This window comes from Pinus tabuliformis, chromosome 5_1 (genome assembly GCF_031772625.1).
Source record: "Pinus tabuliformis cultivar Carrire ecotype Pingquan chromosome 5_1, CPIR1, whole genome shotgun sequence".
In the NCBI taxonomy this organism is placed as follows: Eukaryota; Viridiplantae; Streptophyta; class Pinopsida; order Pinales; family Pinaceae; genus Pinus; species Pinus tabuliformis.
In genome coordinates, this window is record NC_142305.1 from 916,773,087 (window position 1) to 916,789,978 (window position 16,892).

At 38.1% G+C, this 16,892-nt stretch overlaps 1 protein-coding gene across 2 annotated transcripts in view; it reads right to left on the reverse strand.

Annotated features, from left to right (window-relative positions):
- Nucleotides 1-16,892, reverse strand: part of LOC149167787 (F-box protein 7-like) — a 518,393-nt gene that overhangs the window by 125,912 nt on the left and 375,589 nt on the right. For both annotated transcript variants that reach the window (XM_089433153.1, XM_089433152.1), the window contains exons 7-8: nt 937-990; nt 728-829 (exon numbers count right to left, since the gene is read on the reverse strand). In XM_089433153.1, coding sequence (XP_089289279.1) covers nt 728-829; nt 937-990 — 156 coding nt within the window. The remainder of the gene's footprint in view (nt 1-727; nt 830-936; nt 991-16,892) is intronic.

Below are 16,892 nucleotides of genomic sequence, written 5' to 3' on the forward strand. Positions count from 1 at the left end.
CTCTATAGGCCATTTTCAGTTGGAACCAGTCAATTACGAATTTAAAATCATATTTTCCTACTTTATGTGCTGAAATTGATAAATCAGTTCACAGATTCGAGGAATCTGCCTGTTGATCTGCAATTTCAATAGCAGATCTACCTGATTTCCTCATTGATTCAAAGGGTTTAGTACATTTCAAGGTCTTGAATCAGCAACAATATCTTAAGGTCACTCCCCTCAAATTAGCAAACACTACTCCCAATGTAAGAAATTCTTTGTTGGTGACAGGCACAGCCATTCTAATCTGTCCATTCAGAACACATTGAAGTTTGAAGACTTTTCTCAAAAGACAAATTCAAGTGATAAAAAAACCCATGCTAAAAGAATATGATGCAGATTTACAGTGATTCAAAATCAATGCAAAAGGAAAAGAAGCTGAGAGGGTGTTTCAAGTGGCATATACGATGAGGATAGTTCTCTACAGGACAAATAAAAGTGATCTTCTTAGCTAAAGTTTTTAATAAGCAAGAAACGGTAGGAACACGTCTTCTGGATAGCTGCAGAAGAAACCAGCAGTGAAACAACTAAGTGAGATGTCCAGTTAATTTTCAAGTCCAATGATGCCATCCAACACTTCATAATCAGAGTGTGACATGATTGGATTCTAACAATCCTTTTGGCCTCCTCCTAGAGGCCAGATAATGATTTATAGAAAAAAGTAATGAATGCAAGGAAAAGCTTAAACCTGATCCTTTATCATTGTGTAGCGACCGCCAAAGACAGACTCAGCTTTTGATGCCCGTCCATGCATAGCTTTTGCAACATCCTTCACCTTCTGAGATGAGTTCTGAAATTATAATAACAACAGGAGAATGAGTTTTAAAAACATGTTTACAACAATCCATTGAAGATTGATATCACCACATCTGCCTTTTCAAGTACAGAATGGCTGACCTTGTACAAGAATTTACCACTGGGGAAAAAACGCACATAGCGATAGTAGCATACCTGCAGACAACAGAGAAACAACCGAATTAATAAGGATATAATATGACAATAATATGGAAGAAGTGTAACAATAAAGGAAACCAACTTTAATATGTTTCCCTAAAAGCATCACTATTAACTGTCTTGTTCTTTATAGATTGTTTCTTTTCCTAAAATTTCAAAAGCCATGCAGATTTGAACTAGACATCCTTAAGTTCCACAATCATCTATGGGTTTAAATAACAAACTAAATTAATCAGCTACTGACCTGATGCCTTTAAGCAAAGGAATTTCTGTAGAAATGCATATGCAAACCTAATGAAGAAGATATGCAAGGTCTAATAATATCAAAGGACAAAGTCAACAAATGAGAAAACATGTATTTCTAAGAGAGCTATTCACACCAAAGCCTTCTATTACAGACTGGGATTTCCCAGCTATGGCTTTATAAGAAGTTTGTAGTCGCAAGGATGGGAAATGTATAGACGTTTTGTTATGAACTTTTCTTCATCATTATCATCTCAGCATACATATAGCCTTGCCAACACACAAATATAGTTAATTAATATACAGAATAGATTGTGATCTATGCAGTCCCTATAATGACTCTAATACCATTCTGTCACGAATCTACAGGCACTATATATAAAATTTCTTTCTATATACTCCATAACCTAAACAGCTTAAGTAGTGTTATCCTGAGGTCCGTAATTCTGAGTCTGCATGCACACTTACAATATCCCTATTCTTGTTGGGTTGTAGAAATTGAGGATAATGTTAGAAAATGATAGAGTGGCAGCTTATTAAACTTATTTTCTTTGACCTTGATACTTGCTTGTGAATCTTAGTTATCTTCTTTATGATCTTTTAGTTTGATTTGTTCATCAAACAATATCAAGAAGTAATAACAATAAAAGAGGACATAGATGTAGGCTCTCAGCCAAGGCAAAACCCCTCCAAGGGGAAAACCCGGAAACTCTTCTTTTCTTAGAATCTGCTTCAAATGAGATACAAGACCCAATCCCTATAACAAGTCCATCTCCTAGTACCAAGTCAGCCCTTCCTCAAGTCCTTTTTGAATCTGCACCAAACTACTACGCACTGCAACTTCGATCTGTCAGCTACAACACTGCTACTCCACCTGCAACTTCGACCTGCAACTTTGGTCTAGCAACTCCTGAAGAAACCCTAATTTGACCTTCCAAGAGCAAGACAACTCTTCCTAAGGTTTGTGAGGTCTAGACAAAGTTTCCTTCCTTCCAGCTACCAGTTTTTGCACTTCATCCTACTGCAATTGCATCTTCGATCTCTTCCTGCAACCCAAAAACCCTAGAATTTCGCACATGTGAGAGAGATTGAGCGCAAAAACCAAGAAATTTTGTCCTTCTTCCTTCTTCTTGATCTTTGCTCTGCTTCTTGTAGCTACCCAGCTATAGATCGAATTTTTTCTTGTAGATCGAACTTGTGAGTGAGTGTGTCTCCAAATGAAGTGAAACTGCTCTATAGCCTTCTCAAGGGGTTGAATTCCCTCCTTTAGGTCGACTTGTACTCTTGGAGATTTCAGGACTTTCTAGACTCAAAAATAATTCTTTTTACAATTAAAAATTGCCTCGAAAGGTCTTGTAAACATTATGTTGACTCCATTGACTCATGACAATAAATCCTAAGACCTAACAAACCCTAGAAGTACAAAGAACATGCTTTTACCTAGAAGACCATTAATAATGAGCGTGAAACCCGTTCTTTAATAATAATAATAATTTTTCTTGTTTGTTACATAGGATACATATTGAAATGAGTACAACAATTATGAAGACAAAAACTAGTTACATTTCTCAACACTCCCTCTTACCTAGGGAGGTATTCATAATTGTACAAGTTACAACCAGTACAACATCATATCTCAAACTAAAGAGTTCTCAAGAACAGTCGGATTGATAAGCCATATTGTAAGCATCATTATTATAACCAACATTGTCCTTGAGGCCTAACTAGACAAGCTCTTCTTTATTCAAGAGCATTATGCTAGGAGGCTTTATGTGTGATACTGCACTACCTCTCTAAGGTACATACCCCATCTAGATGTCCACAAGGTATGTCCTTTTAGGACTATTCTTATCTTGGATCTCCATACTTGAGTCCTCAAAGAATATCGGTCCTCTTCGACCACTCTTCTCTTGGATTCCTGTCCCATTCTCAAAGAGTATCGATCCTTTCCTTTTCATGGATGTTATATCCTTAACGAAATCACAGATGCTTATCCAATCCTCCGCCATTCTCTCTTCATCACCCGAAGAGGAGAATGCATATGTGATGTTCATCATCACTCCCTCTCAATCAGAGAGTACATCGCTATTCTCTTTTAATCTTGAGAATAAAACCTTGCTCCTTATTCACGGAGACTCATTTTGCTCCCTCTCAAACCAGAGCAGATTCCTTCCTTTCAATAATGGAAGCCATCATCACAAGCCTCATTGCTTGTCTTCATGAGAGTATCAACTACTTGATCTATATAGTTGTGAAAATTCCTTGAAATGTAGCAACTGGAAATATTTCTCCTAACTGATAAATTGATTATGCAATTTATTTTGTTTACAACAAAATAATGAAATATTCATGCTGCAATTTCTTCAGCAAATAAAAATACCGCAGAAGAAAAAATAGGAACTGAGAAATATGCTAGCACACACAAAAAATTGACACGATTATTTTGGACTTGTTAACCACTGGGAGGACACCTGATGATTATATGAAAGACTCCATGCCCAAAGATGATCCAGAGGACACTTGTAACATCGGATATCATCAGTCAACATAGTTTTTAAACTCTACTTCTATCTTCTCATCATCTTTCTTGTACCCAGATTCCACACCCTACGGGGAATTGTAATAAATGATACTAGTAATGATGAGTTTTGAGTCTGTAACAAGCCTAGGATGTTGGGACTCGATCAACAAACGAGTACACCTTGGAGTGTTTTTTTATCTAGTTAATTAACCCTTTTTTTCAAAAGCGGATAATTTTCTGGGTTTTTTCACTCACTTTTTACACCAAAGCCGGGGTGACGGTTTGAAGGTTGAGCCCTGTTGTCGCGCAGATTGACACGACAACGCTCAGACCGGGGGCTGTCACTCTGATCCCCGATCCCTCCGTTTAAGCCTGTTTCCCGCGGCTAAGGGGGGTAGTCCCTGTGAGATGATGAGGCCAACTGTCGACCAGTTGGTTGGGAAACACGAGACACGATGTAAAAAAAAAAAAAGCACGCGATGATTTGGTTAATTTAGCAGACCAGTGCCTTGTGGAGTTAATGTCTAAATGATTACTTTTTAAATGATATAGAAACATGGACCATGAATAGCAACCATCTATCATCAGCTAAATCATATGACCAAAACGATACCCGACAACTGAAAATTTGAAAAGATGAATGCTTTAAAACACTACGAATCATAAACCATTAACCAGATATCAGGTTCGCATCTCGGATAAAAAAAAATTAGATCTTCAGCATAAAGATATAGCATAAAAACCACTGAAACTTGGCAAAATAAAATTTCCGCAAAATTTTTATTTTTTAAATTTTTTTTTTTTTTTTTTTATTATTAAAAAAAAATGAAATTTAAAAATTAGAATCTATTCTAAAAAGCCTAAAATAAAATCATTTTTACTATTTTTATATTTTTTCCTTTTTATAAAAAATAAAACAAAAAATCAAAATCTAATTAAGTTAAATCTAAAACATTAAAATCAAAAAAAAATAAAGTCAACTTAACAAAGCCTAAGTCTTTTTTATAAATGAATTCTTTTTTAATTTTTTATTTTTCATGTTATAAAAATTTAAAAGAGAAACGAATTAAAAAGGAAACGCTACCAAAATTTTAATCCTAACTTAAAACTAAAATCGAAACTCTAAAACAATTAAAATCTAATTATATCATAACGAAAACCTAAATCTAAAAAAAATACCTACGCATACACTTTGAAAAAAAACAAAAGGAAAGTGAATCGAAGCCCTACACTACATGACCACGGCAAAACATAAATCGATTTTTATGCCATGGATGTATACCCTAGCCGTCGACAAAATGCAAACGCATAGAGAATGATCCACTGAGACACGTCCATAAATTGCAGAAGGTAATCCACGCAAATATCATTCAAAAAAAATGCAGTTTGGGACGGTGCCTGCGACGAAGGGAAAAGACTGAGCGTGAAATCCGCATAAAGGGAAAGATTTTACCTGGCCCGTAGCAGCAAGACAATTTTCTGAGCGTTTTGCAGGTAGAACGCAATCCCGCAGTGCCCACGCCTGCGATTTTGGCTCTTTGGAACTCCTTCGATGGCAGGATGAGATTGTATTTGCGGGTCAGCAGAGGAGTCGACGTCTTCCAGCAAATCAGGCAGCAGAGATTTCAGAAAATTTGCGTGGGTGTCTTCAGGTTGATGGCCAACGTGTTTAAAAAAAACGTGTTTCATCCAAATCGTCTGCCCTCTGACGCCTTCAAGCCATATGTCTGCGTGCTCATACAAATTTACCTTACGTTATTGATTGAGGCGTGCAGCTTTCAGCGACCGCGTGATGGTTGGAAAAATTTTTAGTTTTGAAACAGTCACGTGCTATCCAAATTGAATTTGCCTATATAATGAGATTGACTGGCTCGCATGACAACCAAATTGATGGCGGCAGACGGCAGGATGGCGTGATTTCTTACGCAGATGCAAATTCAAGATTTTATTTCCCAATGAAAGCCCAGGTGTATTTCAAAAGCGATTTCAAGAGTCTCTTTCTGCAAAAGAGAAAAAATTTTGAACAGTAAAAACAGCTTTGATGAACCCTTGAAATTTCTCAGAAACCCTGCAAATCGAAATAGAAAATCGATACAAGAAAAATGTGTACATGAAACCAAAACTGAAAACCCTAAGCAAAATTTTCGAAACCCTAGATTAGCTGATAAATATACAAATTGTGGCCCCTTAACAGCCAGATTCAGCAAATAAGAGCAGGAATACTTTCAGTATATCAGAAATTTTGAACTTCACTGTGAAAAGAAAGAAAAATCTCTCAATGTAAAACAGAAAAGAAACTTTGAAAGATTAACCCAGGGAACAGTCGGCTGGGCTCTGCATAGAAAAGCCAGTGGGAGTCGGCTGGTTCAGCCGAGAACTTCCCCGAACGCCCACCTGTACCTTTTACCTAAAGATCTCCTGCACACTTCAAGCAAACATCAGTAAAGAGGGCAAGAAATGCTGCTAGATTTCAAGGAATAATGGAGATACCTGCCATTATTCCAGAAAACCTACAACATTCAAACCCTAGCATGTGAGCAAGATACCTGTACTCACAATGCCCTGAAAACCAGCTACTATTAACTGCTGAAAACTGAAATATGCAGAAAAATGAAAATCTCACAGCAATTCCAGAGAGTAACACCAGCCTGTTTTGAACCCCAAAGTCTTTTTATTAACCAGAAAATCAGATTACAAGAGAGCTTTTCAGTACAGACTCACAGATCAGATGATTTGAAATGACCCCCTAAGACCCTATATAAAGGAAATGATCCTAACGGCTAGTTCGAGTGATCCATGTAGAAATGATCTCGACCGTTGATGAGGATCAAGACATCTCTTGATCTCATCCGTCGATTTATTCACTTAAAATATTATTATTTTATTAGTTAGGGTTTTTACTTGATTTTTTTAATTTTTTATTATTTTTCATTATTTTTATTCATTTTTTAATTTTTTTAATTCATTTTAAAATGGATCACTGAACTAAACCTTCGGAAACATCACCTAGGACCTAGGACTTAGGACTCATGAGGGGATTTAAAACATTTCTCGACCCTCAGGACACATTACATCATGACTTTTACAAAATTACATCTTAAGGGACAAACCCATTTAATACAGACCCTCACAAAACACCCAGCTCTGCGACACAACGATAATCTAGCAGACAAACACACTAGGATTCTCCTAAAGTTCTAATGACAAAATCAATCCCGGCTTTGGGGTCAGGTTTGAAGGAAAACTCTGCCGATCCGTGGATCGGTGAGACAAAAAACCTTCCGGGACGTAGATTATCATCAGAAAGTTAGGTCCACCTAGGCAAATTACATACATGACTTCATGTCTGCTAAGATTATTTACAGTTAATACATGCAGACTGGGTTTACAACCAAAAAGATCAAACTGCTGATGATGGCAGGATGGCACGGACATGCTGATCAGGTGCTGCTTCTTTCTGTCAAGAAAAACGGGGTGCACTGCATGGGTAGTTGACCAGTAGGGGTCAACATCTGGCTCTACTTGGGGACACGTTGCTGCTTGCAGGAATGTGAGAATCCAGAATCTGCATCCATACAACACAAAAATAAGTAGCGTCCATCCAAAAATCAGCATATACGTTAAGCACAATAAAGATAAAAGCTCTTCTTTTATTAACTATCTAAAACAGAAACGAAAATGCGGAAAAAACAAGGAGTAGGGTTAGAAATACGATACAAAGGATGCCCTACGGCATCAGATGTTTTCAATATAGTGCATACTGAGCATTTGCCTGCTTTCAGGCAAATCTGTCGGCTGCTTGTCGGATGTGCCATGTCCAATTCTGCATATGGTAGGACTCTTTCCTATCCGAAAATCAAGTTGCTCACGGCCGTCTGATGCGTTAAATCTTCGTCTAATCTTCTTCCTCTTACGCTTCTTCTTTCTGGCAGGATGAATTACTGATGATCTGGAACTTTCTATTTCGAAACTATCAGATGAAGTGTGTAAGATATGCATGCTAAGTCCTTTTGTGTCTTGCATCTGATTTTTATCGTTTTTAAGCTTATCTGGATCACCTTCAGTTATCCACCTAATGACCTCCTCATAATAAGATGGAACTTGTTGCGGCAAATGAGAAGGCTCCTGATCTATTGATGTTATCTGTTTTCTTTCATTTTCCAATTGCTGAAATTTTTGAACCTGTATTCTAATGGCATCCATTTGTCTAGAGTGTTCAACCTTTATAGCGCTAATTTGTCTGGCATGATGTTCTTCCATGTCTTTTATTACTTTAACATTTTCTTCCTTTATGTTCATCAAGCAATGCTGCATGGAATTTATTTCTTCTTCATGATTCGCTTGCATGTTTCCAATTTCTGTTTCATGTTTAGTTTTCATGGCCTCAATTTCCTTAGCATGCTGACTTTGCGTGTCCTCAATCTCCTTATTACGTTTTTCCAGATGGGTGCGTAAAGTTTTAACATCATTGATAAGATTAGTTTGGTTGCTTTCCAGATTTTTCACCAGCATCTTTAGATCTTGTATAATTTGCTTTTGTTCTTCCCTTTCATTGTTATTTGTCCCTGATTTTCCACTATGATGATCTGCAATATTTCCGGTGGATGACACATTCTGACCTTGAAATCTTTCTTCAACAGCTGAATTACTTTCTTTCTGTTCAACAATTTTAGAAGTAGAAGGCAAGCTGTTTGGACTATCATATCTATCTTTAAAAGCATTGAGAATGTCTTGTAAAGAAGTGAAAAAATCATTAGGAAAGTTATTAAACCAATTCAAGGCATCACCCTCTAAAGAACGGACAAATAGACGCATCTTGAAATCTTCATTATTATATTGAGGAAATCTACAGTATAAGATCATTACACAAGTAAACATGTTTAAATGCCTTTTAACAGCGACCGAATCATCACCCGAGAACTTAAATAATTTACCAATGGCCTCTTTCGGAAGATCGTGGAGATTATCAGTAAAATGACATGGTTTAAATGAATAATCCATGATGAACAATAAGGGATCAGATGGATGATAGAACTAGCTCTTTGCTCAAGAAAATCAAAAGATGAAAGAAGTGGAGTCGCCACTTGAACAATAAAACTGATTCTAAGATCCAAGAAGTAACCAACAAACAGATATGCGGGAGGCTTCTTGTCTGGGAAAAATAAGAAAATGGAGTCGCCACCCAAACAAGAAACACACCGAAGAGATGCTGCTGATATGTGATGAAAAGATGCCAAAATATTGAATCTGCCAGCTCAAATGAGAGATGAGAAGATGAGAAGATGAATGTCGATGAAACTCCAGGAACAGAAAAACTCTGTCCCCGGCAACGGCGCCAAAAATGATGTCGCGCAGATTGACACGACAACGCTCAGACCGGGGGCTGTCACTCTGATCCCCGATCCCTCCGTTTAAGCCTGTTTCCCGCGGCTAAGGGGGGTAGTCCCTGTGAGATGATGAGGCCAACTGTCGACCAGTTGGTTGGGAAACACGAGACACGATGTAAAAAAAAAAAAAGCACGCGATGATTTGGTTAATTTAGCAGACCAGTGCCTTGTGGAGTTAATGTCTAAATGATTACTTTTTAAATGATATAGAAACATGGACCATGAATAGCAACCATCTATCATCAGCTAAATCATATGACCAAAACGATACCCGACAACTGAAAATTTGAAAAGATGAATGCTTTAAAACACTACGAATCATAAACCATTAACCAGATATCAGGTTCGCATCTCGGATAAAAAAAAATTAGATCTTCAGCATAAAGATATAGCATAAAAACCACTGAAACTTGGCAAAATAAAATTTCCGCAAAATTTTTTTTTTTAAATTTTTTTTTTTTTTTTTTATTATTAAAAAAAATGAAATTTAAAAATTAGAATCTATTCTAAAAAGCCTAAAATAAAATCATTTTTACTATTTTTATATTTTTTCCTTTTTATAAAAAATAAAACAAAAAATCAAAATCTAATTAAGTTAAATCTAAAACATTAAAATCTAAAAAAAATAAAGTCAACTTAACAAAGCCTAAGTCTTTTTTATAAATGAATCCTTTTTTAATTTTTTATTTTTCATGTTATAAAAATTTAAAAGAGAAACGAATTAAAAAGGAAACGCTACCAAAATTTTAATCCTAACTTAAAACTAAAATCGAAACTCTAAAACAATTAAAATCTAATTATATCATAACGAAAACCTAAATCTAAAAAAAATACCTACGCATACACTTTGAAAAAAAACAAAAGGAAAGTGAATCGAAGCCCTACACTACATGACCACGGCAAAACATAAATCGATTTTTATGCCATGGATGTATACCCTAGCCGTCGACAAAATGCAAACGCATAGAGAATGATCCACTGAGACGCGTCCATAAATCGCAGAAGGTAATCCACGCAAATATCATTCAAAAAAAACGCAGTTTGGGACGGTGCCTGCGACGAAGGGAAAAGACTGAGCGTGAAAATCCGCATAAAGGGAAAGATTTTACCTGGCCCGTAGCAGCAAGACAATTTTCTGAGCGTTTTGCAGGTAGAACGCAATCCCGCAGTGCCCACGCCTGCGATTTTGGCTCTTTGGAACTCCTTCGATGGCAGGATGAGATTGTATTTGCGGGTCAGCAGAGGAGTCGACGTCTTCCAGCAAATCAGGCAGCAGAGATTTCAGAAAATTTGCGTGGGTGTCTTCAGGTTGATGGCCAGCGTGTTTAAAAAAAACGTGTTTCATCCAAATCGTCTGCCCTCTGACGCCTTCAAGCCATATGTCTGCGTGCTCATTCAAATTTACCTTACGTTATTGATTGAGGCGTGCAGCTTTCAGCGACCGCGTGATGCTTGGAAAATTTTTTAGTTTTGAAACAGTCACGTGCTATCCAAATTGAATTTGCCTGTATAATGAGATTGACTGGCTCGCATGACAACCAAATTGATGGCGGCAGACGGCAGGATGGCGTGATTTCTTACGCAGATGCAAATTCAAGATTTTATTTCCCAATGAAAGCCCAGGCGTATTTCGAAAGCGATTTCAAGAGTCTCTTTCTGCAAAAGAGAAAAAATTTTGAACAGTAAAAACAGCTTTGATGAACCCTTGAAATTTCTCAGAAACCCTGCAAATCGAAATAGAAAATCGATACAAGAAAAATGTGTACATGAAACCAAAACTGAAAACCCTAAGCAAAATTTTCGAAACCCTAGATTAGCTGATAAATGTACAAATTGTGGCCCCTTAACAGCCAGATTCAGCAAATAAGAGCAGGAATACTTTCAGTATATCAGAAATTTTGAACTTCACTGTGAAAAGAAAGAAAAATCTCTCAATGTAAAACAGAAAAGAAACTTTGAAAGATTAACCCAGGGAACAGTCAGCTGGGCTCTGCACAGAAAAGCCAGTGGGAGTCGGCTGGTTCAGCCGAGAACTTCCCCGAACGCCCACCTGTACCTTTTACCTGAAGATCTCCTGCACACTTCAAGCAAACATCAGTAAAGAGGGCAAGAAATGCTGCTAGATTTCAAGGAATAATGGAGATACCTGCCATTATTCCAGAAAACCTACAACATTCAAACCCTAGCATGTGAGCAAGATACCTGTACTCACAATGCCCTGAAAACCAGCTACTATTAACTGCTGAAAACTGAAATATGCAGAAAAATGAAAATCTCACAGCAATTCCAGAGAGTAACACCAGCCTGTTTTGAACCCCAAAGTCTTTTTATTAACCAGAAAATCAGATTACAAGAGAGCTTTTCAGTACAGACTCACAGATCAGATGATTTGAAATGACCCCCTAAGACCCTATATAAAGGAAATGATCCTAACGGCTAGTTCGAGTGATCCATGTAGAAATGATCTCGACCGTTGATGAGGATCAAGACATCTCTTGATCTCATCCGTCGATTTATTCACTTAAAATATTATTATTTTATTAGTTAGGGTTTTTACTTGATTTTTTTAATTTTTTATTATTTTTCATTATTTTTATTCATTTTTTAATTTTTTTAATTCATTTTAAAATGGATCACTGAACTAAACCTTCGGAAACATCACCTAGGACCTAGGACTTAGGACTCATGAGGGGATTTAAAACATTTCTCGACCCTCAGGACACATTACATCATGACTTTTACAAAATTACATCTTAAGGGACAAACCCATTTAATACAGACCCTCACAAAACACCCAGCTCTGCGACACAACGATAATCTAGCAGACAAACACACTAGGATTCTCCTAAAGTTCTAATGACAAAATCAATCCCGGCTTTGGGGTCAGGTTTGAAGGAAAACTCTGCCGATCCGTGGATCGGTGAGACAAAAAACCTTCCGGGACGTAGATTATCATCAGAAAGTTAGGTCCACCTAGGCAAATTACATACATGACTTCATGTCTGCTAAGATTATTTACAGTTAATACATGCAGACTGGGTTTACAACCAAAAAGATCAAACTGCTGATGATGGCAGGATGGCACGGACATGCTGATCAGGTGCTGCTTCTTTCTGTTAAGAAAAACGGGGTGCACTGCATGGGTAGTTGACCAGTAGGGGTCAACAAGCCCCTAACACATCTTAGTGTGTAGAGTCGATGTATATTACCATACTAGATCACACAAAAAATTTAGTGGAATTTGGTTAGGTCTAGGTAGTCATTTTTTAATTTTTTAGATTTCTCGCAGGTCAAAAATTGCAAATAAAATTGTATTTAAATTGTAATAAGTGTAGTGTAGAGAAGTTGTAAGAGGTATGAGTAATAAAAATTACACCACTCACCCTCAACTTTCTATTACGACACACTTTGAGGGGTTAATAATGTGTTTTGGACCCTCAAAACCCACATTTCCTATGTTTAGTGGAAAGTGTGGCTTTTAATTAGGCTAGAATTAAATAAAATAGAGATAAATAAATTATTCCATGTGATAGAATGACGTGGAAATGACTTGGAAATTATCCTAAGTCAAGAGTTGAGTCAACGGACATGTGGAAGATGACTGAGCACACTGCATCATAAATATACCATTATTTCATAAAATCAAATTTCTCAGAGATAAAGCAGCAATTACACATGTGGAAAATTGAATTTCCTATTGTCCATTTGGGCAAAGCTAGCTTGCCTTAAGCAAGCCCAGGTGCACTCTTTCCAACACCTAATTGTACCGTCCTCAGATTTTAATAAAATGGCTTAGCAACACAGTTTTGGTGCATTTTTGTGATCTTATTCATGTGTTTAAATTTTGTGGTTTTTTGTCTATGTTTGATTTGAATATTTACTGTAAAAATTCCCTAGGAATATTACAAGATCCAAGAGGAGTATGAGACTCCAGTATGCCATATTGGGCAGGGTCCTTGAGGAGCCACCTCATGGACCATTACCTGGCTAAGGGGGCCAACTGTAGTCAGTGGAAGAATGGATCAGTGACAGTTGATGTAATTAGGGACCGAGTGACAGTTGCAGAGACTAGTAGCAGTCAGACACTAGGGAGCACATTGTAGAGTTGGCAACAGTACGGTTGGCACAGCGCAAAGTCAGCAGCAACACAGATCCTTTAGTGATAGTGCAGATGCTAGTAGCAATCAGAGACAAATGCATCACACTAAACACAATTGATTCAGTATTTTTGATGCTTTTCAGTTGCAGATATTGTAGTTGCAACAACAACAGATGAAAGGGTGTTGTAGTGCAGATGCAGTGTTGGCAGCAATTTAGCAGGGTCAACAACATCACAAATGCAACATATATCAAAGTTGCACAGTGGTTGGTGGGCAGTATGGCCAAACATCAGCAACGTGACGAGATGATGCAAAAACAAGGGGTGCAGTAGCACTAGAACACATTTTTCGCTAAGAGGGAGTTTTAGTTTTTTGCAGCATCGGATGTGTTCTAGACTTGAGGTTTTGTGGAGAGGCTAGAATACATGAGATCTCCAAACCCAGAAATCATTTCTGGAAATTCCACCTAGAAATGACTTAATTAGATTATTAACCAATTTTTAAATATTTCCCAAAGTCTAAACTTAGTGAATATGGTTAATTAATCAGTATTAATTAAATCAAGATGAGAATCATCTAGAAACTCACACAGATCAATCTAGAGATCATCCTAGTCATCGATTATGTTTTAATCTTGTTCGTTGGTGCTCTAACAGACGATTATAAGAGGAGATCGATGTGGTAATGGAAAAGACACTTGTGAGGTTCAATTTCATGAGCGGATCGATTTCAAGAGTAGCAACAGTCAGTTGCGGGAGAGAGAGCTAGTGAGATCGAAGCAGTGAGAGAGGGGCAGAAAAAGTCAAGTCGCAGGAATTTTTCTAGATCCGGTGAGTGCATTTGTAGAGAGGTAAGAGAGCCACAGAGAGGGTGACATTGCGGTAGCACAGTAGCCTCTAGCGGCAAAATCGATTTGTTGGGAGAGATTCACGTTTTCAGTTCCAAAGGTCGAGAAGGAGTCCTGCAGTGCCGTAGAAACGGATTTCTGTTCAGCAGAAAGCAGAACGACTTCATGATAGTCCAATCTGAGGCTAGACGTCCAACCAGCTGTTGAAGTTTCTAAGCCTAACAGTTAGAAACCCACCATGTACTTTCTGATTTATTCCTTGCTACTTGTTTCGATTAATTAACAAGTTATTTACCATGTAAATACTGAAAGTAAACACAAGTACATGCTCAACACATTACATATTATCAACTGAAGGAAACAGAAACAAGCACACAAATGACACTGTTATTTTTGGACTAATGTCCCTAGAAAAACCCAATGCGGGAAAACCAGAGCAGCTATCTGAGGGTTTGATTTATTAAGCAGTTTCAGAATACAATTTGGGTGCCAAATCCGGCTCACCCAACAGAGAAAAATCTTGGTAGTAGCACCTCTCCTTCGGAGACAAATGCTCCGGCTGAAACCTTGGATAAACACTCTGGTAGCTCCTCAGCTACAATCTAACCTACGAAAAACCCCAGCGTCAACCTCTAGGGACTACATCAGCCTCTTCTACCCTCTACGTCAGCTTTCTCGACAGTTCCCAGCAGTTCCAGCAATTCCCGACAATTCCAGCTATTCCCGACAGTTCCAGCTTTTGCCCTCTGCGTCAACTTTCTTGGCAGTTTCGACAGTTCCAACTTCTACCCTCTCCGTCAGCTTTCCAGCTATTCCGGTAGTTCCCGCTGTTCCCGGCAGTTCCGGCTTCTACCCTCTGCGTCAGCTTTCCCGGCAGTACTGGCTATTCCCAGCAGTTCTGGCTTCTGCCCCCTGCGTCAACTTTCCCGGCTGCTGCGGTGATCCTCCCGGCACTATCTCTGTCTCTCTGCTTCTGTATTCACTGCCCCTCAATGCATCTCCAGATCACTCTCTCAACTTTCTCAGCAAACCCAGCCCCAAAAAGTCGAAATCTTGATCTCTGGGTGTGTTCTCCAAGTGACCCTCAAGCCTCCTCTTATACTTTTCTCGTTGACAAATCAACAGTCAAGATTAAATCCCTAATCAACGTCTAAGATTAGATCTGACTTGATCCATGACTTTTGGACCATTCTAACACAGTTTTATATTAATTCACATTAATATTTTAATTTCCCTAAGTTTAGACTTAGGGACTCCACTAAAAATATTAATTATTTTATATCTCCCAAACTGTTTAGAATCTGCCCAAACCCTTTCTAGGTATTGGAGATCTCATGTGCCTTAGCCTCTCCACCAAATTTCGTGGCTAGAGCACATTCGATACTACCCCAAATCAACACTTCCTCTTAGCGAGGACTGTGCTCTAGCAATACTCCTTACTGAGTATTACTCTGATCATCTAGCATCAGTCCCTAATGCTAGGCCTGCTGCCCATCATCTGTACTGTTGCATCTCATACTGCCACCCATGGCTCTGCCACTGTAACAGCCCCGAAATAACAACACATAATTAATTAGATTAATCAAGCGATTTATAATCAACAAGCAATTTATCAACTAGTTAACATTAAATTATTAAAATATGAGTAAAGAGAGACAACTTACCTGTGATTTCCGTTGAAGTCTGCTAACTACAACAAGGTTTTGGGAACGACTCTCCACCCAACCGTAGGCTCAATTACACAAAGTACCACTGCCAGGGTATCCTTGTCTTATAACACTATTCTCCCAAGAGAATAAATGATAGAATCTTGGAATGCTGGAATGCCTTTCATCTTCCTCATCATCTATTAAATAGAGCAAACATTGGAAGGGGAACCACATGCACACACTCCATGTGTCCCCATGCAACTTTATTGCTTTCTTGTTTTATTTCTTTTGTTTTTACTTTTTGATGCTTTACTGATTTTTACTGCTTTCTTGTTTTATTTCTATTTATATTTATTTAGAGCTTTAGTATTGTTATTTATCATTTTATTTTTATTTATTATTACTATTTATTATTTATTATTTATTTTCTTGTATTTTTAATATTATATTATTTATTATTTTTATTATTATTATTATTATTTATTACTTATTTTTGTATTATTTATTATTTATTATTAAGGGACATTACAGCCACTACCACTGTTGCATCTGTACAACAACTCCTGCATCCGTGTTGCTGCCCATGGCCATGCCAATGCCACTATTACGTCTGCACTACATCCCCTCTCATCATGTTGCATTGTGTTGCCCATAGCACTGCCACTGCTAAGTGCTACACTGCAACTCAGTTACTGAGAAGTAAGTAACTGATCTCCCAGCTCTGACATCATTGTCAAACTAGAGACACCCTCGATGTTGAAGCTCCCTCTGTCGCTGACAAGCGCTCCCTCTCTGACCTCTGCGCTGCTACAACAACTCCCTGCGTCTATCACCATTGCACACCTCACTGTGCCATCCTGCACTAGTGCAACACTCTCTCTCGCACTGTTGTAGCCTGCTAGCCTAGCGCTATCCTGGGAATCCTACACTGTAGCTCTCTCTGCTACTCCATCCTCATTCATCTCTATCGACATCCGCCAGTCCTGCTACTCCTCTTCGGGGCTCTCGTAGCCAGAGGCATAATCCAAGAGGTTGGGTACCTCGAGGATCCTGCCCCTCATCTTCTGTAATCCTCTAGACTACAACTCAATGTCTCCCAACTTTCACTCAAGTGGTGTGTGTGCACTCATGGCACAGTCATCATCTGTCTCC